A 24523-nucleotide genomic window follows, 5' to 3' on the forward strand; every position below is an offset into this window, starting at 1 on the left:
TGGATGTTTGATATGTACTGCTTGTATATACAGACAAGCATTTAGGAGACCCATAGTATAGGTTTGATGGCTGCTTCAGGCTATAGGCATCCTTTGCCACCTGGAAGCTCAGTTTGTGGTAGATGTACAATTTATGAATTGTTCAAGTTATGAAGAGACCCTAACTGTAAACTGGGGATGTTGTGGATACTCCTGTGTTATTTAGAGTCATAGGGCAGTACAGTACAGAAACAGGACCTCCAGCTCATGTAGTAGTGCCAAACTTCTATTCTGCCTAGTGTTATTGACCTGCACCTGGACCATAGACATCCATATACTTGGCCAAATTTCTCTTAAGTGTTGAAATTGAACCTGCATCCAATACTTCCTTTGGCAGCTTGTTTCACATTCACACCGCCCTCAAGTGAAGAAGTTGTCCCTCAGGTTCCCCTTAAATATTTCACCTTTCACCTTTAGCTTATGACCTCTAGTTCTAATCCTCACTCAATCAAAGTGGAAAAAGTCTGCTTGCATTCACCCTTTCTGTACCCCTCATAATTTGTGTAAGCCTCTATCAAATCTCCCCTCATTCGCCTGCGCTCCATGAAATAAAGTCTCAACCTATTCAACCTTTCCCTATAATTCAGGTCCTCAACTCCTCCCAACATACTTGTAAATTTCCTCCATACTCTATCAAACTTATTGATATCTTTTCTGTAGGTAGGTGACCAGAACTACACACAATACTCCAAATTGAGCACCACCAATGTCTTGTACAACTTCAACATAACGTCCCAACCCATGTACTTGGGGCAAGTGGAGTTAAGTGTAATTATCCCCTTTTATTCAACAGTCTGATGATTGAGGGGTAGTAACTGTTCTTGAACCTGGTGGTGTGAGTCCTGTGGCACTGGTACTTTCTATCTGATGACAGCAGCAAGAAGAGAGTACAGCCTGGGTAGTGAGAATCTCTGATGATGGATGCTGCTTTCCTACGACAGTGTTTCACGTAGATGTGCTCAATGGTGGGGAAGGCTTTACCCGTGACGTACAGAGCTGAATCTATTACTTTTTGTAGGATGTACCTTTTAAAGGTATTGGTGTTTCCATACCAGCCTGTGGTGCAACCAACCACAGTACGTTTGGAGTATTGTGTGCAGTTCTGATAGTCCTGTTATAGGAAGATGTCATTAACTGGAAAGAGTGCAAAACATTCTTATGAGGATGTTCTGGGACTTGCAGGCTTTAGTCATCAGGAGAGACTTAAATAGCCTAGTACTTTTTATCCAGGAGAGTAGGAGGTTGAAGGTGACCTTCCAGAGGTTTGTAAGATCATGAGGAGCATATGAAGTTGTGAATAGCCACATGCTTGTACTTGGGCTAAGGAGTCCAAAATAGAGGGCATACATTTGAGTGGAGAGGGGAAAGATTTAAGAAGGAAGGGCAAATTTTTCACACAGATGATGGTGTGTATATGGGATGAGGTACTAGGGTAAACTATATTGAACTTTGTAAGCTTACTCTGATTACACTGGACAGCAAATTGTTTTGAAAGTGTTGCTTCCTCAGAAATTTTTTTGGTTATGATCGACTGCGTGATGCTGAACACAAATATAATTTCAGACTATTTGTATCATTTTGGAATTTGGAGAACCAAGAAATTGACTGTTATTCAATATAATGCATTTAATTGCATAACAGTGCTGAAGCTTTGCAATAATTCAACTAAGCTAAAAATGTTTTGTCGATGACTTTCATTTGCATTCATTATCTGAGGCTTCTCACTTTGTGTCCAACAATAATCAGCCAGCATCAATGAATTCCAGTCACCCTGATACTGTTACTCCATACTGCGATGTCCTAGTGAAACCTTTCACTGTGCTCGTCACTGACGGTGCCAACATTTGCAAGGTCAAAGTCTAAATGGGAATGCAGAAAATGAATCTTTGTTGCATTTCATGGTTTTGTGTGCTTGAAGAATGTCAAAGTCAAGTCAAGTCATTTTTATTGTCATTTCGACCATAACTTCTGTTACAGTACATAGTAAAAACGAGACAACGTTTTTCAGGACCATGGTGCTACATGAACAATACAAAAACTACACTGATCTACGTAAAAAAAGAAACAACACAAAACTGCACCGGAACTCAGACCTACCCAGGACTGCATAAAGTGCACAAAATAGTGCAGGCATTATAATAAACAAGACAATATGCACAGTAGAGGGCAGTAGGTTGGTGTCAGTCCAGGCTCTGGGTATTGAGGAGTCTGATGATTTGGGGGAAGAAACTGTTACATAGTCTGGTCATGAGAGCCTGAATACTTCGGTGTCTTTTGCCAGATGGCAGGAGGGAGAAGAGTTCGTACGAAGTGTGCGTGGAGTCCTTCATAATGCTGTTTGCTCTACATATGCAGCGTGTGGTGTAAATGTCTCTAATGACAGGAAGAGAGACCCTGATGATCATCTCAGCTGACCTCACTATCCGCTGCAGGGTCTTGCTATCTGAGACGGTGCAATTTCCAAACCAGGCAGTGATGCAGCTGCTCAGGTTGCTCTCAATACAACCTCTGTAGAATGTGGTGAGGATGGGGGTTGGGAGACGGATTTTTCTCAGCCTTCGCAGAAAGTAGAGACGGTGCTGGGCCGCCTTTGCTATGGAGCTGGTGTTGAGGGACCAGGTGAGATTCTCTGTCAGGTGAACACCAAGAAATTTGGTGCTCTCTTATTGATCTCTACAGAGGAGTTGTCAATGTTCAGCGGAGTGTGGTCGTTCCGTGTCCTCCTGAAGTCAACAACCATCTCTTTTGTTCACATTCAGAGACAGGTTGTTGGCTCTGCACCAATCCGTTAACCGCTGCATCTCCCCTCTGTATGCTGACTCATTGTTCTCGCTGATGAGACCCACCATGGTCGTGTCATCAGCGAACTTAATGATGTGGTTCGAGCTGTGTGTTGCAATACAGCTATGGGTCAGCAGAGTGAACAGCAGTGGACTGAGCACACAGCCCTGGGGGGCCCCCGTGCTCAGTGTGATGGTGTTGGAGATGCTGCTTCCAATCCGGACTGACTGGGGTCTCCCAGTCAGGAAGTCTAGGATCCATTTGCAGAGGGAGGTGTTCAGGCCCTGTAGGCTCAGCTTTCCAATCAGTTTCTGAGGAATGATTGTGTCGAATGCTGAACTGAAGTCTATGAACAGCATTTGAACGTAAGTGTCTTTTTTGTTCAGGTGGGTTAGGGCCAGGTGGAGGGTGATGGCAATGGTGTCGTCTGTTGAACGGTTGGGAGGTATGCGAACTGCAGGGGGGCAGCAGGGTCTTGATGTGCTTCATGACAAGCCTCTCGAAACACTTCATGATGATGGATGTGAGTGCGATGGGAAGGTAGTCATTGAGGCAGGACACTGAAGACTTCTTTGGCACAGGGACGATGGTGGCGGCCTTGAAGCACGTAGGAACGTCGGTGCTGCTCAGGAAGATGTTGAAGATGTTAGTGAGAATCTCAGCTAGCTGGTCTGCACATCCTCTAAGCACTCTGCCAAGAATGTTTTCCAGCAGCTGCAGGTAGCTTGGTATTCTGTAGTTCTCAAAAAAAAAAAAAATCAATGACATCCTTGAATGCCTTCCATGCAATTTTTCTTCAATTCCACTAGAAGTTCTTCAAATTGCCTGTTATTTATGACCTGTTTGATTCGTGGACCAACAAAATGCCTTCCTTAATCTTGGCATCATTTATTCTGGGTAATGGCTGTCTCAAATACCTAAATCCTTCACAGAAACTTTTGTGCCTGGTGTCAGCAGATTCCATCCTAGCAGTCTTGAGCCCAGTAATTCTGCTTTTGTCTTTGACAAACCTAAGTCTCTGACTAGGTTACTTAACTCAGATTGAGTTATCAGGTGATGCTCACTCAACAGAAAGGGTTCAAAATCTGTATAAGTATCACCGTTGCTTTCCATTCCTGACTCATGCATCATGGCATCTTCGTTTGTCTTCTCTAGACTCTGTCTCTGTTGGCTTCGCTACTGAAAGACTATCATCATGCCACACAGGTCTCATGACTGAAGGGAGATTGGAGTAGTCAATGGATTTCTTGTTTTTAGCAAAGAAATCAAACACACTGGTTTGCCAGAAGCAGCAGTCTATCACATGATCTTTCTGTTCTTGCCATATCATTGGGAGAATGAATGGCATTGACTTCTGAGTACCTCTGAGGCAAGCTCTAAGATCTTCTCACAATTATGAGAAGCCCAGGCTTTGTCTTAGTCACCAATTTTACGCACCAAGTAGAGCTCATAGGCTTTTTTTTTGCGTGTGCCTGCGTGCGTGCGAGTCTGAGAGTGCGTCCGTGATGATGTCTTTTTCATGGCTTTTACAAGGCGCAGAGCGAAAGAGACTGTGTGGCGCGCCACTCCACACACAGATATTTTCGCAGTGTTTTTCCCTTTTATTTTTACGAGGTCGACTTGCGATCTTGACACTCAACCCAGCACGGATGGAAAGCGTGCTTGGGAGCGGACCCGACTGGTTTCGAACCTGAGAACCTCCGCTCCCGGGTCTGGCATCGATGTCATTGCACCACCAGCCGGCCCGCAGATAGGCTTTCTTAATAAGAAGAGTCATGCTCCACCTTTGAGATTTGAATGTATACTTGCAACAAATATAACAGAAAGTACCATAGCTGTTGTAACATTGGCAAGACATTTTGCTATCACAAATACTCCTGAAAATATGATTAGTTTATTATAGTGAACACACACAAAATGCTATGTGCGTAGAGCACGTGCATGGTGATCGCAAACCGATATACATGTAAATGCAATGCATAGAACGGAGTGTTCACGATGCTTTTGAAGCCCTTCATAAAACTTGTCCTGCCATGCAGCAACCGCCCTGTCTAAGCATGCCCAAGCATGCCTGGTCAAGATAGAAAACTTTTCAGCTTACATTATGGGTAACATTTTAATTGACTTGAAATATAAATTGAAATAACAAATATAGGCGAGTTCAATAAATGGTGCATGATCGGACATTTCATGGTGATTTTCATTTCAGCAGCCCAAAGTCCATAAGATACACCAAAATGTATTCAGGAAGCAAAATCCTTGTTGTCCAGTGTTATTGGCCATTTTGAAGAGCAGAGTTTCAGTGGAAATTGGGTTTCACAATTTGTCTGTTCTGTCAGCAAATAAGATCTGCAATTTAAAAAAAATCAGTCCCTGCAAACCAGTTTTATGTTTTATGCTTGTTTTATTTGGGAAAGATTTACATTGGGGTCTGAGGGTGGGGGAGGGGAGAAGGATCCTCAGTGGAATAAAAATCTAGTAGGAGAAAGGGAAATAAAATTTTCCAATATACAGTAATCACTCTGGGTTACTACCAATGTTTTTTCTTTGTTTAACTGAGAAATTTTGTTCTTTTTAAAAATCTTTATATAATTTAGTTGTTCTTGTTGTGGTGTGTGTATTCCATATTGAATCAAAAATTCATTTATTGTCCTTGGTGACTATGTGAGATATTTAGTATCTAGATGTTAGTTATGTGTTGATAACTACAGCAAAGATATTTTTCCCTTCTCTATGAAAATGAAATACAGGAAATATAAATTCAGTCTTAGGAATGATTATTATTTGAATTGGCTTGGGTCATAATATTCAACATTGGCCAAGAATATTACTTGTTTCTGTCCAAATTCTATTTTGTGACTAGAGTATGTTTTACCTGGGCATTATTCAGCTACAAGGATTACAACTTAGTTCACAAATGCATTCATATTTTTCAAAAAGAGTTACTGTTCTTCTATTTAACATGTAAAATCTCTTTATTTGTTTGGACATGTATCACTGTATAATTAGATATTCCTGTTGTCCTGGTCTCTGAATTAGAAAAGCCTTGTGATGCTTTGGTTTATAAATATATATTTTAAATACGAAACCAAAACTACTTTGAAACATTAATAATTTGTCCTGAATTTGTTTCTTAGGTTGAATGTGTTTGATGTGACATTGTTCCATGGTATAGTGTCACTGGATTTGTTAAAGCAGTTCTTCTACTACACACTAACTCAGATTCTCACCTTTAATCCCGTGCTTGAAGGTAAAAACTAGAAGTTTTTGAAAGTGCTAAACTTGTATTATATTGGCCCTTATTTTGCCACATGCAGCACTCTACTGAAATACACACTTGTCCTGTAGTGATCTTAAGTGTTCTTGTAAAGAAGAACTTTGGTGAAAGCTTCCTTGTTGGGTCTTCATGGAACTATCTTAGTGCAGTGGGGTCACACACTGAGCTTTAACAAGCCTTACACATGAAACAGCTGGCAGGTAGCATAGTGATGATCCCAGCTTTGTTGTCTTTAAAAGTTATCAAGTATTTTCAATGTTATTGACTATCCATTCAAAATTTTTAAAACAATTTATTGAATGTTTAAAAAAAGGCTCTTGAAAACACTTTTTTTTTCCTTGGGCAATTCCTATGGATCAAAGATGACTTGCTGTAGAAATTGTATATTTTTTCTGGGATATTCATTTGTCACTATGGGGCAGCCATTTTGCTGACTCTTTGGCAAAGCCAGAACCATGTCAGTCAAACATTGATACAGGATATACAGGTTGATTGGAATAAATCATAGATTTACAAAGAATTGAATTGGCTAGTAAAATTCTGGTGGAAAAACCTAAATTGTTACATATGTTCATCCTGTATTATTACCGTAATTTTGTATCTTACCTCAACAGTTCATTTATGGTGTTGCTGCCATTCTTTAGCATTACTAAAATAGTTTTACATTAAAAAAAAATTAGATCTATTGTACAGATACAATGTTCATTTTTTTTTTTCTGCTTGTGTTCCTTTCTCATGATGACATAGGTAGTAATCTGTAATGTCATTTCATTGATAGGACTTTGTATCAATGCCAGTAATGGCATTCAAGGTTAGAAATACTGTGTTTTTATTTAAACACCATAGTCTCAATGTAATGCCATGGCATTTCTGTTACAGCTGCACCTGTTTTTTCAGTATTGTTACTGAATTTTGGGAACAATACAACTGAAAAAAAAAAAGAAATCACTTGCAATTGTCATTATCACTGTTGATTAGATGATGTTTAACAAGAGCTGACACTGTGATACTGACCTATGGATGATAATGGTTCCTGTCTTCGTGTCTCTCATAATAAGGCTGATTTTGGCTGCCCCAAAAAGGACTGTCTGACATTGCTCACTCTTAGCAGTCCCTGATGGATGAACAGTTCAATCCCCCTCACTCATAACTTCATTTCTGAAAATGGATTTGTGAACCTTTGGTTCTTTACCCTGGGTGACATGGCTGATCATAAAGCTGAACTGTTCACTTCTTCTTTAGAAAGAGCATGGACAAAATGGTGAATTCTGATTCATGGATCTTACCTTGGATACTGAAGGAATTGCTTCTAAATAATGATTTGGTCAGAAGAAAACATTACATAAATCTTTAATATTTCATCTTTTTTTAAGCATCAGATGCTATTCGCATGCAAGGCGAATGGTGCTTTGCGAAAACGAAGACTATTCTAACAACATTGTACAGGAAGGTAATTAACTATGGTGACTATTTTTAAAATTCGTTACATGTATGAGAAAGTGAAATTATTTCAAATACAAGGAATAAATAATAGTACTTTTTGGTTAATTTATGGAAAGTATTAAGAAAGAATGGTCTAACAAATCTAGAGCATTATAAAAATGCACTGTATGTGATCTGCAGCAGATGGAGAGCAACCATTTACACCTAAACAGTCCCCATTGCAAACATTCGGGTATCTCAAAGGTCTATAGATGTGAGGAAATGCAGCAGCAAGGTTATACAGATTACAGAGGAGGAGGTGTTTGCTGCCTTGGGGCAAATTAGAGTGGATAAATCCCGAGAGCCCAGCAAAGTGTTCCTTCAGATCTTCTGCAGAAATTGCAAGTCCCTAGCAGAGGATAATTGAAAACATCCTTAGCCATGAGTAAGGCACTGGAGGATTGGAGGATAGCTAATGTTGTTCGTTGTTTAAGGAAGGCTCTAGGAATAAGACAGAAAATTATAGGTTGGTGAGTCTGACTCAGTTGTGGGAAAGTTATTGGAAAGCAGTCAAGGAGACCAGACAGGGACTGATTAGAGATAGTCAACGTGGTTTTGTGCATGGAAGGTTATGTCTAACCAATCTTACAGAGATTTTTGAGGAAGTTACGAGGAAAGTTGATGAAGCAAAGGCAGTGCATGTTATCTAAATGGACTTTAGCAAGTCCTTTGACAACGTCTCGCATGGGAGGTTGGTCAAAAGGTTCAGTTGCTTGGCATTCATGTTGAGGTAGTAAATTGGATTAGACATTGGTTTCACGGAAGAAGCCAGAGAGTGGTTGTAGGTGATTGTCTCTCTACCTGGAGAACTATGACTCGTGGTGTGCCGCAGGGATTGGTGCTGATCCGTTGTTGTTTATTCTCTATATCAATGATTTGGATGATAATGTGGTGTACTAGATCAGCAAATTTCCGGATAACACCAAGATTTGAAGTGTAGTGGACAGTGAGGAAGGCTGTCATGGCTTGCAGCGGGATCTGAAAAAAATGGGCTGAAAAATGGCAAATGAAAAAATCTGCAGATGCTGGAAATCCAAGCAACACACACAAAATGCTGGAGGAACTCAGCAGGCCAGGCAGCATCTATGGAAAAGAGTACAGTCAACGTTTCGGGCCAAAACCCTTTGGCAGGACTGGAGAATAAAAGCTGTGGAGTAGATTTAAAAGGTGGGGGGAGGGGAGGGAGAAACCTGAGATAGGTGAAACCTGAAGGGGGAGGGATGAAGTAAAGAGCTGGGAAGTTGATTGGTGAAAGAGACAGAAGGCCATGGAAGAAAGAAAAGGCGGGAGGAGCACTAGAGGGAGGCAATTGGTGGGCAAGGAGTTAAGGTGAGAGAGGGAAAAGGGGATAGGAAATGGTGAAGGGAGGTTTGCATTACTGGAAGTTTGAGAGAACGATGTTCATGCCATCCCAAACAGAATATAAGGTGTTGTTCCTCCAACCTATGTGTTGCCTCATCATGGCGGCTGAGGACGCCATGGATGGATCTGTTGGAATGGGAAGTAGAGTTGAAATGGGTGGGCACTGGGAGATCCCGCATTTTCTGGCAGACGGAGCGTAGGTGCTTGCGAAGCAGTCTCCTAATCTACGTCGGGTCTCACTGATATACGGGAGGCCACATCGGGAGCACCAGACACAGTACATGACCTCAACAGACTGACAGGTGAATGTTGCCTTACCTGGAACGACTGTTCAGTAGTGAAGGAGGAGATGTGGGGGCAGGTGCAGCACTTGTTCAGCTTGCAAGGATAAGTGCCAGGAAGGAGATCAAAGGGGAGGGACGAATGGACCTCTCCTTCATTCTAGAATGAAAAACTTTATCCTGAGTGCAGATACGGTAAAGATAGAGGAATTGAGAGAAGGGGATGGTGCTTCTACAAGTAACAAGATGAGAAAATGGCAGATGGAATTTAATGCAGATAAGCTTGAGGTGTTATACTTTGGGAGGACCAGTCAGGGTAGGTCTTACATGGTGAATGATAGGGGACTGAGGAGTTCGGTAGAACAGAGGGATCTGGGAATGCAGATCTATAATTCCTTGAAAATGATGTCACAGGTAGAATGGTTGTAAAGAGAGGTTTTGGCATGTTGGCCTTCATAAATCAAAGTATTGAGTACAGGAGATGGGACGACATCTTGAAGTTGTATAAGAGATTGGTGAGGCCTAATTTGGAGTATTGTGTGTAGTTTTGGTCACCTACCAACAGGAAAGATGTAAGTAAAATTAAAAGAGTGCAAAGAAAATTTACAAGGATATTGCTGGGACGAGAGGACCTGAGTTGTAAGGAAAGGTTGAATAGATTAGGATTTTATTCCTTGGAATGTAGATAATTGAGAGGAGGTTTGATAGAAGTATTCAATATTGTGAGGGGTATTGATTGGGTAAATGCAAGCAGGCTTTTTCCACTAAGGTTGGGTGAAACTACAACTAGAGGTCATGGGTTAAGAGTGAAAGGTGAAATGTTTAAGGGGAACATGAGAGGGAACTTCTTCACTCAGAGGGTGGTGAGAATGTGGAACAGGTTGCCAGCACAAGTGGTGGGTGCAGGGTCCATTTCAACACTTAAAGAGAAACTTGGTTAGGTACATGGTTGAGAGGGGTATGGAAGACTGTGACCGGGTGCAGGTCAATGGGACTAGGCAGGTTAATGGTTCGGTATAGACTAGATTTGTAAAGCATTGTTGAAGTACAATATAAAACTAAAAGGTAAATTCCACTTTGTAAAATTTACTGTCTAAATAACAATTGAACTTCCTGTTTACTGAATTTTTATTCTTTGATTCTATGATGTAAGTTTGCTCTTGAAGCTTTGTTCTGCTTTTTTTTTAAACAATGAGCAAAGCTTCAGCTTTTTCTCTGTTCTGGATGTGATATTGAAGTAACTGGACCGAGGCAACGCACAACAAGTATTTGGTATGGCCATCCACTGCAATGGAGATGAGAATATACCTGATGACCTGAAGCAGATTGACAAATTATTTTTGGCTTTGAAACATAATTTAAAGATCCTGTTCATTATTAGTTCATTATTTTCACTATTTGTGCTTCTTTTCTTTTTAAGAAAGGGTTAATGTAGATGGCTTTTACTCCAAAGCTCTTCAAAGCAATTTTAATAAAAACATATTTTCCCCTTCAAATTTTCCACATGACAGGCCTTGTCCCAAAATGTTGACCTGTTCATTTCTTCCATAGATGCCGCCCAAATCCCCTGAGCTCCTCCAGTGTTTTCTGTGTTATTCTGAACATTTACAATCCTTTAAATTTACTGGTCTTAAGCATAGCAACAGGCCAAGTACTTTAATCAAACCATTACACTGCCACATCCAATGCTTACGTCCATGTAAGTGAAGCAGTTCAAGATTTATTTGTATGAAATAAGCTAATGAGCAGATTGAGGATAAGTACATATGTCCCAAGTGAATTACTATGGTTACAAGATAGTTATGATTGCCAAATCTGGAAGTCTGGTTATTTGCCAAGCTTGGCAATATGTTTGCAGATGTTTCAGCTCCAATTGAGAAGCCATCATCAGTGCGCGGTCAATATCATTTGTATTTGACGTGGAAGAATAATTATTGTGTAAGGGCAGAAGTATCAAAAAAACGTATCAGCAGAAAATATAATGTTATGACTGATTTCAATTTCAGGTTTAAATGCCTCATAAGTTAACAATGCTAGGATATAAACTCAAATTGACCAAGCAGTTTGGACTTGGCTTGATTCACCAGACTATTATCTCAGAACTTTTGTAAAAGGGGGCAAGCTGTAATACTTTGCCTCAGTAATTTCTCTGTATTGGTCTCTGGACATCTTGGACTGGTGTTACTTTGGGTCAAAATACTGTATTCCTCATGTCTGGTCCAAGGTAGTTAAATAGACATTAATATTCTGCACTTTTACTAGGGACATTTTATCCCCCTTTTTCCATCTCTCCAGGAAGATTAAACAAAGAATAAATCTGTGTCTTCCAGTCAGTCAATCACCAATACATTTACTACCCTGGCTAGTTCAGTACCTTTCTTCCTTAATTTCTGAAACCAGGAAAAGCCTCTAGTCAATATGTTTCATTGTGCGATTACAATATGTAATTGTTGGATAGCTGAAGCTTTGCCTTTTACTTTCTGATATATATTCCATACCTTTTTCTTGCATCTTCTATTCCATAGATACTATGAACACTAATAATATTGAAATTTTGCAAGCCCATTTCAATTTGTGTGTCAGTTTTGTGGATCAACATTGAATGTGCTTAACTTGTTTCTTGCTCTGCAGCTCTTTGTGCTATTCAGTGCAGAGGAGTTGGTCATTCATCTTCGGCAGGTTCTGGAGACCCATGAGGTGAACTGGCAGAATGTACTGTCCTGTGCTTCTACCTTGTTGATCTGCCAACCACAGACCCAAAAGCTATTGAAAGGTAAGAAATTACTTGGGTAAGATGGTAGTAGTATAAATTGGTCCTGACACCTATGTTAGGATGCTGTCTGTTCATTGACTGTTGCTCAGTGTTTAATATCGTTATTCCTACAGTCCTGATTGATAAGCTACAGAACCTAGGCCTCTGTACCTCCCTCTGCATTTGGATCCTTGACTTTCTAACTGGAAGACCACAATCTGTAAGGATTATTATTAATACCTCGTCCTCGCTGAGATCAACACTGGCACACCTCAGGGGTGTGTGCTTAGCTCACTGCTCTACTCCTTCTATACCCATGACTGTGTGGCCAGGCAGAGCTCAAATACCATCTAGAAATTTGCTGATGATACAACCGTTGTTGGTAGGATCTCAGATGGAGATGAGAGGGCGTGCAGAAGCAAGATATGCCAGCTAGTTGAGTGGTGTTACAGCAACAACCTTGCACTCAATGTCAAGATGAAAGAGCTGATTGTGGACTTCAGAAAGGTAGGACAAGGGAACATGAACCAATCCTTGTAGAGGAATTAGAAGTGGAGAGAGTGAGCAATTTCTAGTTCCTAGGTATCAAGATCTCTGAGTATCTAATTTGGTCTCAACATATCAATGCAGCTATAAAGAAGGCAAGACAGTGGCTGTATTTCATTAGGAGTTTGAGGAGATTTGGTTTGTTACCTAAGACAGTCAAAAAACTTCTATAGCTATACTGTGGAGAACATTCTAACGGGTTGCATCACTGTCTAATATGTGGGGGGCTACTGCAAAGGATTAAAAGGAGCTACAGAATTTTGTAAAATTAGTCAGTTCCATCTTGGATACTAGCCTCTGTAGTATCCAAGACATCTTCAAGGAGCAGTGTCTCAAAAAGGTGGCGTCCATCGTTAAGGACCCCCGTCACCTAGGACATGCCCTCTTCTCATTGTTACCGCCAGGAAGCAGGTCCAGAAGCCTAAAGGCATACACTCAGTGATTCAGGAACAGCTTCTTCCCCTCTGCCATACGAATCCTAAATGGACATTGAACCTATGAACACTACCTCACTTATTAAAAAATATATATTGCTTCTGGTTTAGCACTATTTTTAATCTAATATACATATACCTACTGTAATTGATTTACTTAATTTCTCTATATTATCATGTATTTCATTGTACTGCTGCCACTAAGTTAACAAATTTCACAACACTTGCCAATGATATTATACCTGATTCTGATTATGTACATCATGTGATACTGCCTCATAAAGTGTTTGTCTTGTATTGTTTGTTTTGATTAAATGTGGCCTGGATTACTGGGCAATGGAGGCCAAGACTGATAATTCAGTGATCCAGGTTGAAATCCCACCATGTCAGATGTTAAAATTGAATTCAGATATTTAAAAAATGAAAATATGACCACAACCATCTGATTTACTGGTAGCTAGCAGGGGAGAAAATCTGTGATGCTTTCATCTGTCCTATGTAACTCTAGACTTGCTCATGTGGTTGACTTGTAAATGTTCTTGAAATAACCTGGCAAGTTGCTCTGAGGAAGGGTAATTGGTGACTGGCAAGAAATCCTTGAAGATAAATAAGTGATTAAAGAAAATATAGGCAAAGAATGTAGTTGAAGTCCATCAATCTGTTTCTAGTAACAGTCAAGGAGGTAACAGCACCAAACAAGAGAATACAAAGTATATAGTGAAAATGTACCACTTTTTTAAAAAAAAAAAGATGTAGCTGCAGTATTAAACTTTGTATCCAGTGTACTGGGGAATTAGGATTGCAAACTCAAATTTAATAAACTATTAGCTGATCTCTTGGGATGATGCTTATGGTAAATTAGTAAAAATATTTTCCCCTGTAGTTCTCTGTTATAAATACTGTGGAGACCTGTATTCAACTCCATCCAATAACACCTGTATCCTTCATAGCTTTCACATTAATTAATGTTGATTAAACTGAAAGAAGTTTAACTTAAACAGTGGAGTGAATAATTAATGCAGGATTTCTATTGACTACTGTACTGTTAATGCACAAATGCTGAAATACACGTTAATTAACTTTTGACATGCTGTGAACAGTTAATTTAATTCCTCTGGAATTGGGCTGTCAGTGTATCAGATGAGGTAACCTTGCTGTGGAGGATCAAATTCTATTTTATCTTAGAAAATATTGGGCTGTATTGATTTGACTGTAATCACGAGATATATGTCCGCAATCAGCTATGTGCTTTTGCTGTTTATTGATTTCCTGCCATTTAGTGCTTTAATCCAAGGATGTCAGATTATGATCAGCAAACCACAGGGTAAAGTGCCCATCTCCGTTCTCTGAGCCTCAAAGTTCAGAGGCTTTGGTTCACCACTTTGAAGCCAATCACCTAGCTCACTCCTTTAAGCAAATAAATATAGCTCTGCCTTCAAAAATACTGCTGTCTAATTTACATTCCAATCCTTGTTTCATCAGAGAATAAGTATTTGTTTTGCATCTTTCTGTATGTTGTATGGTAAAGAAGCTGCCTTAGTGTACCACCTGAGATGAAAATGTAGTTTTGAACAAAAGCTGAGATTCTCTGAAAGCATCTGAAATCCCAGGATAGATCCAGAGGCGTACATTCAGTGACAACTGAAAGGTTCACAGTCTTTCAGCAGCAGAAGACAAGTACTTTAATCATTGTGGATCACTCTTAATTTCAGCAGGTCAGATTTTTTACTGAGGACTAAATCTTTCATCTTTTCCCAGAACTGCTGGCTAGCCTACTGCTTAATTCTTTTGAGAATTATGAATTGGAGAGCATAATCACTGCATTCCTACTTGTACGACAGGCTGCACTGGAGGGACCAGCAGTTTTTATCAGCTATTCAGAATGGTTCAAGGTGAGGCTGGATGTTTAGACAAAACATACAACAGCATGTGCCGTGTTTTAAAGGAAAAGCACATCCCCTTTACCTACAGTATAAAGACAATAATTGATTCACAGTAAGACTCAGAAGGAAGCTAGTTGAGAAAGAATTGTCCAATGCCATGGCTTTCCAAGTATTATTTAAAGGTGAGGAGAAGATCGGCTTCTACAGCCTAAGCAGAGAAATTCAGACACCCTCTTCATAGTGAGGAAAATTAGCCCTCCTCTGACCCTTCTATTAATTACTTTGTATCTCTGACTTTCATCTACAGCTGATTCTATATCAATTCTGCCCGTTTTATTAACATTTTAAAACTGTATATTACCAATATTATCTTACTCATGTGAACTGGAAACTTTTGAAGTAATTATTGATGTGACAACTTGTATGTTTCCATAAAAAGTTAAAGGACAAAGTGAGAAAGGAGTACTTTGGAAAAGCAAGTTAGCTTTATTGGGCAAGACGATTGAGGACTCTCCCATGATTTTGCATGTGCTCATGTCGATTTAAGACAAATGTGTCCGATTTCTTCATTATCCCTCATTATTCAATCGGCCCTGGAAAAGCAAACCTGGATAATCTGTTCCAGCAACCTTTGTGCTGTTCCAGATCTTATTTAAAGCTTCCCAAGTAGGGCATAAATAACTATTTGGGACCCAAGCTCTGGACCTTTTGTGTTCAGATAAGGTTTTGAATCTGAATGCAATGAATTCTTTCTTTCTTATCATTTGTTCAAAGAATAGATTTCAAAGAGAAACTTTAAAATTGCTATTTGGTTTTTATCTACTAATAGCCTAAGTAAGGAATTGCTTGTCTGGGTTCCATTGCTGAAGTGAAATGAAGAGATGTAATTGGCTGCACTTGAAAGCTGTGGTCTTAAAAAGCACCAAAGGTTATGTAATTTCTATACTGTATGTCATTATATTATTCAAACATAGGCAATTAGTGGACAGTTGGCTACACTAAAGAATCATAACAGATGAACAATTGCCAGATTAAATGGCTTTTAACCTTCCGATTTACTGTAAGCAGTAGTATTCATCTTGTCCTAATTGGAAAACCATCTGACATTGCTACAGCAAAGTTCTATCAATTACTTTGGCAAAATTATTGTCTTTATACTGTTGTTCTCTTTGTATTCCTCTCCACTCTCTGCAGATGTTCAGAACGTTGTGTATTTGTATTACGTCATGATGGATGAAATGTTATTTTTAATCCTAAACTAGAATTCTCCACCTAGTATAATGGTTTTCTTCACTTTCCCTGGTTTAATGTATCTCTACCCCCACAGTGAATGTGGAAGGACAGGGGTCTCACTGGGACTCAATTATGTACTCAAATCTTCCAATTTAATTATTCCAGTTAGGTTCCATCTGTGGGAAAGAACCTGGAAGCAGCATGATCTAAATTAAATTCTTCGAATGTTCTTAGGTGGGGAATGTTTAATTTATTCGTTCTTTGTTGTTATGCTGTAAAGCTCTTCTGTGCAGTGGAATGATGATTTGGATCACCCAGCTCCCTTTATCCTGTAGCAGGAGTTTCATTCTAAGATTATTCATTTAGTCTTTTGTATTATATAAATGTAAAGCAGTTTGTGGCACGCATTTTTAGCTGCAGTTGCTGCATGCAGATGTGAATGGTAAATGTATTGTGGAGCAAGTCTATGACAGGGAGTGGTGAATAAAGTGGCAGTAAAGACCTATGTCATTAGGGCAGTCTTGTATTTTAAAAAAATACAAATAAATTGACTCGTGGACTTTTTAATGGGGACACTAAATACTTTTGGTTATTTGCAAAGATTGAAGTTGAAAGTCACCGATAGGTGGCTATACCGAGGGAGAGCATCTGAGACAAGTCAACTTCTGTACTGTACTCATTCCCTGATGAGGCTTATTCAAGTATTATTTCACTAAATATCTGTCAGCAGGAACCCTGGCTGTTTCTCTCACCTCCATCATCCCCAGACTTCTGCAATCTAACTTCATGCATGGCTTGTGTTGATTCAATGTGTAAGGCTTCAACTTGACAAACGTAATACTTGAAGACTGCCAGAGGTATCTTTTATTGATGTCTGTTGTTAAGACCATAAGACATAGGAGCAGAATTAGGCTATTTGGCCTGTCGAGTCTGCCCTGCCATTCAGTCATGGCAGATCCTTTTTTCTCCTCATCTGCCCCACTCCCCGGCCTTCTCCCTGTAAGCTTTGATGCTGTGTCCAATCAAGAACCCATCAAGCTCCGCCTTAAGTACACCCAATGACCTGGCCTCCACAGCTGCCTGTGGTAATAAATCCCCAAATTCACCACCCTCTGGCTAAAGACCACAGGAATATCTGGAGTTCTAAGTGGATAGATTCTGTAGGGCAGTAAGACATTTGTATAAATAAAATTATGCTGTGGGGAGTAAAGTGCTACTAATGCTCGGTTACATTCTCATCTTTAGGTTTAAAAAAAACAACATTCTGAGCTTCATAGATGAATACCTAAGCTGTTCATAATCCAGTTTTGACGACATACTTTTACAGACAGAATATGCAATATTTCCTTTTGAACTTTATTGATCATTCAAATTGCCTTTGGCATTTTACAGTTGTGTTAAAATATGAATGATGACTGCTAATTGACCACAGCGATTAACGCTGGTATATAATGGCACAAATGAACCCCTCTATTAATTTGTGTACTTTTCGAACAAGCATATTTGTCAAATATGTTTTTCATAGTTTATGGAAGAGTGCAGAGGATTTAAGAGGTATCAGACTGGAAAATGAGGTAGCTCCTTAAGGATTTTATAACACTGCTCTAGTCAGAAACTGATAACCTTTTGATAAAATGACCTTAATCCCAAAAGTTTTCCTTTCAATAGAATTCCTTTGGGTCTGCAAATGGTTACCATGGTAATAGTAAGAAGGCTCTAATTTTTCTGCTGAAATTCCTGACTGACCTGGTGCCATTTGAATCAGCACAATACTTAAAGGTAAGCAAATTTACTAATGATGGCTGCAGGCAGCCTGAGGTTTGATGTATCAGTAATGCTAAGTTCTTTGGAAAACTCTACACATGCTGGAAATCTAAAACTGGGAATGCTGAAGTTAAGCGGCATCAGAGAGAAACAGTGAACTTTTTGTCCTGGGACCCTGCATCAGAACTGGCAAAGTGAGCATTCTTGTGTAAGTTGCAGAGAGGCAGTGGGGAGGTGACAAAGAGAATGCCTGTAATGGCAAAGATCTGCCTCTCTCTTGTTCTCTTATTGTTCTTCCGTTTCTTTTTAGTGATCTTTAACCTGAAACATCGACTTTGTTTCTCTCTCCAGATTGACTGAATAGTCTGTTTTTGATTAGTTCTTTAGGAAAAAGAAAATGCTTGAAACACTCAGCAAGTCAGGCAGGTTCTCTTAAAAGAGAAATTTTAAAATTTCAGGTCCTGACTTCAGTCACAGAACTGAGAAAGAGGAGAAAAAACAAGTCAGGTTTCTAAAGCACAGAAGAAGTGGGGCTGATGGGTAGAGCAGAGGGACTGTTGCTAATATGGTAAAACCAAATGAACTGGTAGTTATAAGCCCACAATGCTGCTTTGAGCATGATACCAAGGAGATGAGACCTGCTCAGTAGGTCGAGCTGTTGTTACAGCAACAGAAAACTGAGCCAAAATGATAAGCAGAAATAGGTCAGTTCTGATGTACTACTTTGTCAATCAGTCTGTGTTTGTCTATGGGATTATATCCCCTTCTGTCACTCCACCCCTTCCACCACCTCCCCCTCCACCACCCCTACTCCTTCTCCCGACTTTCCCCTTCCCTTTCTGCCCAACCCCCCATGTCCCCTTGTTTCCTTCCCCCCCTTCCCCTTCTGTGCCCCACCGCCTCTGTGCTGAGTCCCCCCTCCCATCTCCCATACTGACCCTGTCCTCTGTGTCTTACTCCTGTTCTCCCCTCTCTCTCTCTCTCTCACACACAGGTTCATATTTTGCACCCCCCATATGTCCCTTCAAAGTATCGAGCTCTACTTCTGGAGTACATCTCACTGGCTAAAACGAGACTAGCAGATCTCCAGGTTGGTGACAAAATTAAGTCCTTTCTGAGTCCATAACAGGACTGAAGAGCAATTATTCATGTTTCACACAGTAAAGTAACCCTGCTGAATGTGGTTAATACTTCAGCTTTTCCCCTTTAAATTATGAAAAGTATTAATGTCAAAATTGTTGGTACATATAATTAATATCAGTTATTTTAAAAAATTGCTGAATAATACATCTGAACTTTATTCTATCTGATTTCTGTGCATCTCTGTTTCTAGGTGTCAGTTGAGGATATTGGTCTATATGAGGATCTGTCAACAGCACACTGTCCCCCCAAGGTCAGTACAGGAAAAGGCAGACACCGATTTATCACTATTAAATCAAAGAACCAGCTGTGTATTATTATGTGCCACAGTGGTTCTCAAACCCCCTTGGTCCCCAGACCTCATCCCCAGCAAACCCCTCTCCCTTTCCAGCCATCACTTAAAAGTATAAAGAATTTTGATTTACGATGCACAGTGAAAGAAAATAGGAATTGCAAATTCAAGGCAGTTTCAAACATTTGCAAAAAGTACTCAAATCTATTTAAAGCTACAAATAAAATTATTTATTGATTTAATTACGGTAAAAAGAATTTTCATCAACAATTTTAGAGCATGCGTTAGTAGTCTCAGTATTCACTAGTTCATTGCATTTTCACCTTTCAATGAAATGGATGGGCTTGGTGCAGTAATATCAGCTTCTCAATATCAGGCTGACTGTCATTCAGGAGTCTCAGATCCCCAGGCCCAGGTTCAGTAATTTTTAGTCCGTTTTGTTGCTATGAAAGAAGTTGTGCGACTGCACTGGAAAGGCAATAAAGAAACACCTTGACCTATTTTCACAGTCCAAAATAGTATTCAGAAATTTATTTCTGCAATCAAAAGTCTTCATACAAGTTTTTTGAACTTTGACTGTAGTTCAATGTCATTTTGTAGCAAGGTCAGTTTTCCTTCATCCATCCTGTTAATTCCTCATTACAATTGTTCAGGAATGGATTTATTACCCAATCTGGAATTTGGATTGAGAGGAGATCCTGAAATCTCTGACATGTCTTTATGTAGCTCACCCAGTTGGGCCCAGTATACTTGAAGATCAACATCTGGTATTCTTTCTTTCTCTTCTAAATCAAGAGGTGCTCAGAAATTGAAAAGGGTCGTGGCGGCCAATGTTGTACTTAAATAGGGTTAATTTAGACAGAAACATGGAGATTGCTGGTATGTCTTTGATAAGATTCACATCATTTCCTTGCAATTGATTGATCTCATTAAACTTTGTGAATAATTCTGCCAAATAAGCAATGCCATGTCTAATAATCTTGAGTCGATTACTAAATGAAGTATTTGAGTCTTCAAAGAATTTTATCACAGTTTCAAAAAACACATGGCTGGTCTGGTCATTTATTCAGCTTCTCCTACCTGCATTTTTCCCATACCTCTTAATTACCCTGCTATGGAAAAAAAATCTTTCTAACAGTGTGCCTTTACTGCTCCCATGGGCAGAGATTTACAAAGATTCACCACTCTGGGAAAAGCAGTTTTTTTTTTCATCTCTCTCCTAAGTCTGTGCCTCCATGTCTTGAAGTTGTCCCATAGGCCTAGTTTCACCAGTGGAAACAACTTCCCTACCTCTATCTCATCTATCCCTTTCATAATTTTGTACGCTTTTATAAGATCCCCTGAATTCCACTGAGTATAGTCCAGATGACTCGATCTCTCCTCATATCCCCCTCATCTTCAAAATCAACCTGGTGAATCTCCTCTGCATCATCTCCAAAGCTAGTATGTCTTTCCTCAAATAAGCAGACTAGAACTGCACACAGAACTCCAGTACCCTGACAGTTGCAGCATTACCTCCCTGCTCTTAAAATCAATCCTTCCGACAAATTTTACACATAGGAAAATAAATTCACTCACGGGGGAGATCTGGCTTGTTAGACCAAATAAATCTATATGCTATTGTTGTAGTAACTGTCCATCAGAAAAAATTTATTCTGCTTTGTGCTTTGATTAATTTTGTTTAAATCTTTCTTTAGCCTCAGTGTCAAGCTCTGCAGGATGTTGAAAAAGCTATACTAATATTTGAAAACACGGGAAGAATCCCAGCTAGCGTAATGGAGGCAAGGTACAGTATGCCTAGTGTTCAGGTGATGAGGTCCATATGGAAGAATTGATTGTACAGTGTTGCTCACTTGCTGCAAGAGGGTATGAGGAAAGTAATTTTCAAACACCTTTCACTTCAGTAGAACTCAATCTCATTTAAAAGTTAACCACCCAATTTGCCTGCCTGGCCCATACGTTAATGACAATAAACTAAGCTCTCTGTTTCCTGGACGACCTGCCCTTAATCTTTTTAATGACTCATCTAGCACTGTCCAACCTCCCGCCACAAAAAAGCTGCACAAATTCTGAGGTTTATTTCTCTCACCTCTTACACAACTGTCCTTGTGATAATGCAAAAGAAAGTTCTAGCAAAAGTTACCAATAACATATTCCATGACCACAATATGTAATCCTTCTGCAGTTTACAATTGGCAAGATCACTTCAAGGCCTCTCCTGAATTCACAGCTATTGTAGCCAGAGAATCTTCAGCGAAGGCTGAACACAGTGCAGGGACATAGAACTTAGAAAAATAAATAAATAGTGCGAATAAAAAGGGATGGTGAGGTGGTGTTCATGGACAGTTCAAAAATCTGATGGCAGAGGGGAAGATGCTGTTTCTGAATTGTTGTGTGTGGGTCTTCAGGCTTCTGTACCTCCTCTCTACTGGTGGTAACAAGAAGAGGGTATGTCCCAGATGGTGAGGATCCATAATGATGGATAAATTAATAATTTAATAATGAACCATAAGCCATTTCAGAGGTAGTCCCAATAGTCAGGTACTGCAGTGGTGGACAGGGTCCTCCTTTAGCCAGAAGGAATCGTGTGAGGGTCTGTACCTCTCCAGGGGAAATTAGTGGAGATTTCACACCAATTCATCATCCGCTGTAAATTTCTAACAGCTTTTTTATTCCCTAATTTAATAAAATAAAATATAAGTTAGTCTTCCTTGCCGTCCACTATGCCCCTGATTTTGGTGTCATCCAAAAATTAGGTTTACTATCTTAGCATTGTTACGTACCCCGTAACTGGGTTGCCAAACCAGCAGAAATGGACCACGTGTTGGAGTCTGGTTTAACAGAAACTAATAAAGTTTTATTAAGGAAATAAGTATCACAGTACTCTAATCATAAGGATGTAAATGCAACAGGTTAGCAATGATAAAACACACATGTACACAGAACTAGGGTAATAGGAATCAACCAAGCTCTATCGCAGTCTAGGGGTAAAATGATCAGTTTCAAGTGACGCAGAGTTCAGTTCAACTTAGTACAGTTCGCAGTAATCACTGTTGTGCCGTTGGAGAGAGAGAGAGAGAGAGATATGCAAATCTGATTCAGTAGACCTTTGATGTTCTTCGCAGTTGGCTTTCGGGCGGACCCTTTTTATGTCTTCTGTGGTCACCGACTGTGACCCCTCCGTTCCGGATACGACCGTTCTTCCGCTGTGAAGCCGGCACCCAGGCAAGGGCAGACACACACACCAGGTTCCTGCCGATCGTACCCTTTCACCCTGTGAGTCTATGGTCAGTTCCCCCGAACCGGACCTCCAACTCCCACCAACTTGTGGGAGCACACCGCTCTTCCAGGGTCTCATTATCTCGTGATCTCGTGGTGTGTGTTGTGCCTTAGCGAACCTGTTCTTTTTATTCCCCTGCTGGGGTATCGCCTGTCCATCAAACTTCAAACAGTTCGGGTTCAAAGCAACCGGTCTGTCAATATTCTGAAATGTGTTTCTTTCTCGTTAATCTCTCCCTTCTCTCTTATTAGCATTTTGAATGTTTCTCCATTGTCTCACTTATCTCTCTCTCTCTCATTAGCATCAATCTTCTGGTAACTTGGTTTTTCATCACATCATCCAGATAGATTATTGATATGGATGACAAACAACAACAGACTCTGTATTGACATCATGCAGGACTTTGTCTAAGGCCTTGAAGTCCATGTGGACAAAATATTCTGCCTTTCCTTCATCAACTTTCCTGTTAACCTCTTTGAACAATTCTTATCAGATTGTTTAGACGTAACCTGCGACACACAAAGCCATGTTGACTATCCATCGCTACATCGATGACTGCATTGGCGCTGCTTCCTGCATGCATGCAGAACTCGTTGACTTTATTAACTTTGCCTCCAACTTTCACCCTGCCCTCAAGTTTACCTGGTCCATTTCCGACACCTCCCTCCCCTTTCTAGATCTTTCTGTCTCTGTCTCTGGAGACAGCTTATCCACTGATGTCTACTATAAGCCTACTGACTCTCACAGCTATCTGGACTATTCCTCTTCTCACCCTGTCTCTTGCAAAAACGCCACCCCCTTCTCGCAATTCCTCCGTCTCCGCCGCATCTGCTCTCAGGATGAGGCTTTTCATTCTAGGACGAGGGAGATGTCTTCCTTTTTTAAAGAAAGGGGCTTCCCTTCCTCCACTATCAACTCTGCTCTTAAACGCATCTCCCCCATTTCACGTACATCTGCTCTCACTCCATCCTCTCGCCACCCCACTAGGAATAGGGTTCTCCTGGTCCTCACCTACCACCCCACCAGCCTCCGGGTCCAACATATTCTCCGTAACTTCCGCCACCTCCAACGGGATCCCACCACTAAGCACATCTTTCCCTCCCCCCCTCTCTCTGCATTCCGCAGGGATCGCTCCCTACACAACTTCCTTGTCCATTCGTCCCCCCCATCCCTCCCCACTGATCTCCCTCCTGGCACTTATCCGTGTAAGCGGAACAAGTGCTACACATGCCCTTACACTTCCTCCCTTACCACCATTCAGGGCCCCAAACAGTCCTTCCAGGTGAGGCAACACTTCACCTGTGAGTCGACTGGGGTGATATACTGCGTCCGGTGCTCCCGATGTGGCCTTTTATATATTGGCGAGACCCGACGCAGACTGGGAGACCGCTTTGCTGAACATCTACACTCTGTCCGCCAGAGAAAGCAGGATCTCCCAGTGGCCACACATTTTAATTCCACATCCCATTCCCATTCTGACATGTCCATCCACGGCCTCCTCTACTGTAAAGATGAAGCCACACTCAGGTTGGAGGAACAACACCTTATATTCCGTCTGGGTAGCCTCCAACCTGATGGCATGAACATCGACTTCTCTAACTTCCGCTAATGCCCCACCTCCCCCTCGTATCCCATCTGTTACTCATTTTTATGCACACATTCTTTCTCTCACTCTTCTTTTTCTTCCTCTGTCTCTCTGAATATACCCCTTGCCCATCCTCTGGGTCCCCCCCCACCTTGTCTTTCTTCCCGGACCTCCTGTCCCATGATCCTCTTGTATCCCCTTTTGCCTATCACCTGTCCAGCTCTTGGCTCTATCCCTCCCCCTCCTGTCTTCTCCTATCAGTTTGGATCCCCCCCTCCCCCTCCAACTTTCAAATCCCTTACTCACTCTTCCTTCAGTTAGTCCTGACGAAGGGTCTCGGCCTGAAACGTCGACTGCACCTCTTCCTACAGATGCTGCCTGGCCTGCTGCGT

General features: G+C 40.7%; 1 protein-coding gene across 1 annotated transcript in view; it reads left to right on the plus strand.

The window, feature by feature from the left end:
* The window catches only part of LOC140210614 (Fanconi anemia group A protein-like), a 119763-nt gene that overhangs the window by 29050 nt on the left and 66190 nt on the right, over window positions 1–24523 (plus strand). Inside the window, exons 12-19 of the mRNA XM_072279742.1 lie at window positions 5958–6070; window positions 7471–7547; window positions 11854–11995; window positions 14713–14846; window positions 17739–17849; window positions 18829–18924; window positions 19168–19227; window positions 20964–21052. Coding sequence (XP_072135843.1) covers window positions 5958–6070; window positions 7471–7547; window positions 11854–11995; window positions 14713–14846; window positions 17739–17849; window positions 18829–18924; window positions 19168–19227; window positions 20964–21052 — 822 coding nt within the window. The remainder of the gene's footprint in view (window positions 1–5957; window positions 6071–7470; window positions 7548–11853; window positions 11996–14712; window positions 14847–17738; window positions 17850–18828; window positions 18925–19167; window positions 19228–20963; window positions 21053–24523) is intronic.

The sequence above is a fragment of the Mobula birostris genome, chromosome 15 (assembly GCF_030028105.1).
Source record: "Mobula birostris isolate sMobBir1 chromosome 15, sMobBir1.hap1, whole genome shotgun sequence".
Taxonomy (NCBI): Eukaryota; Metazoa; Chordata; class Chondrichthyes; order Myliobatiformes; family Myliobatidae; genus Mobula; species Mobula birostris.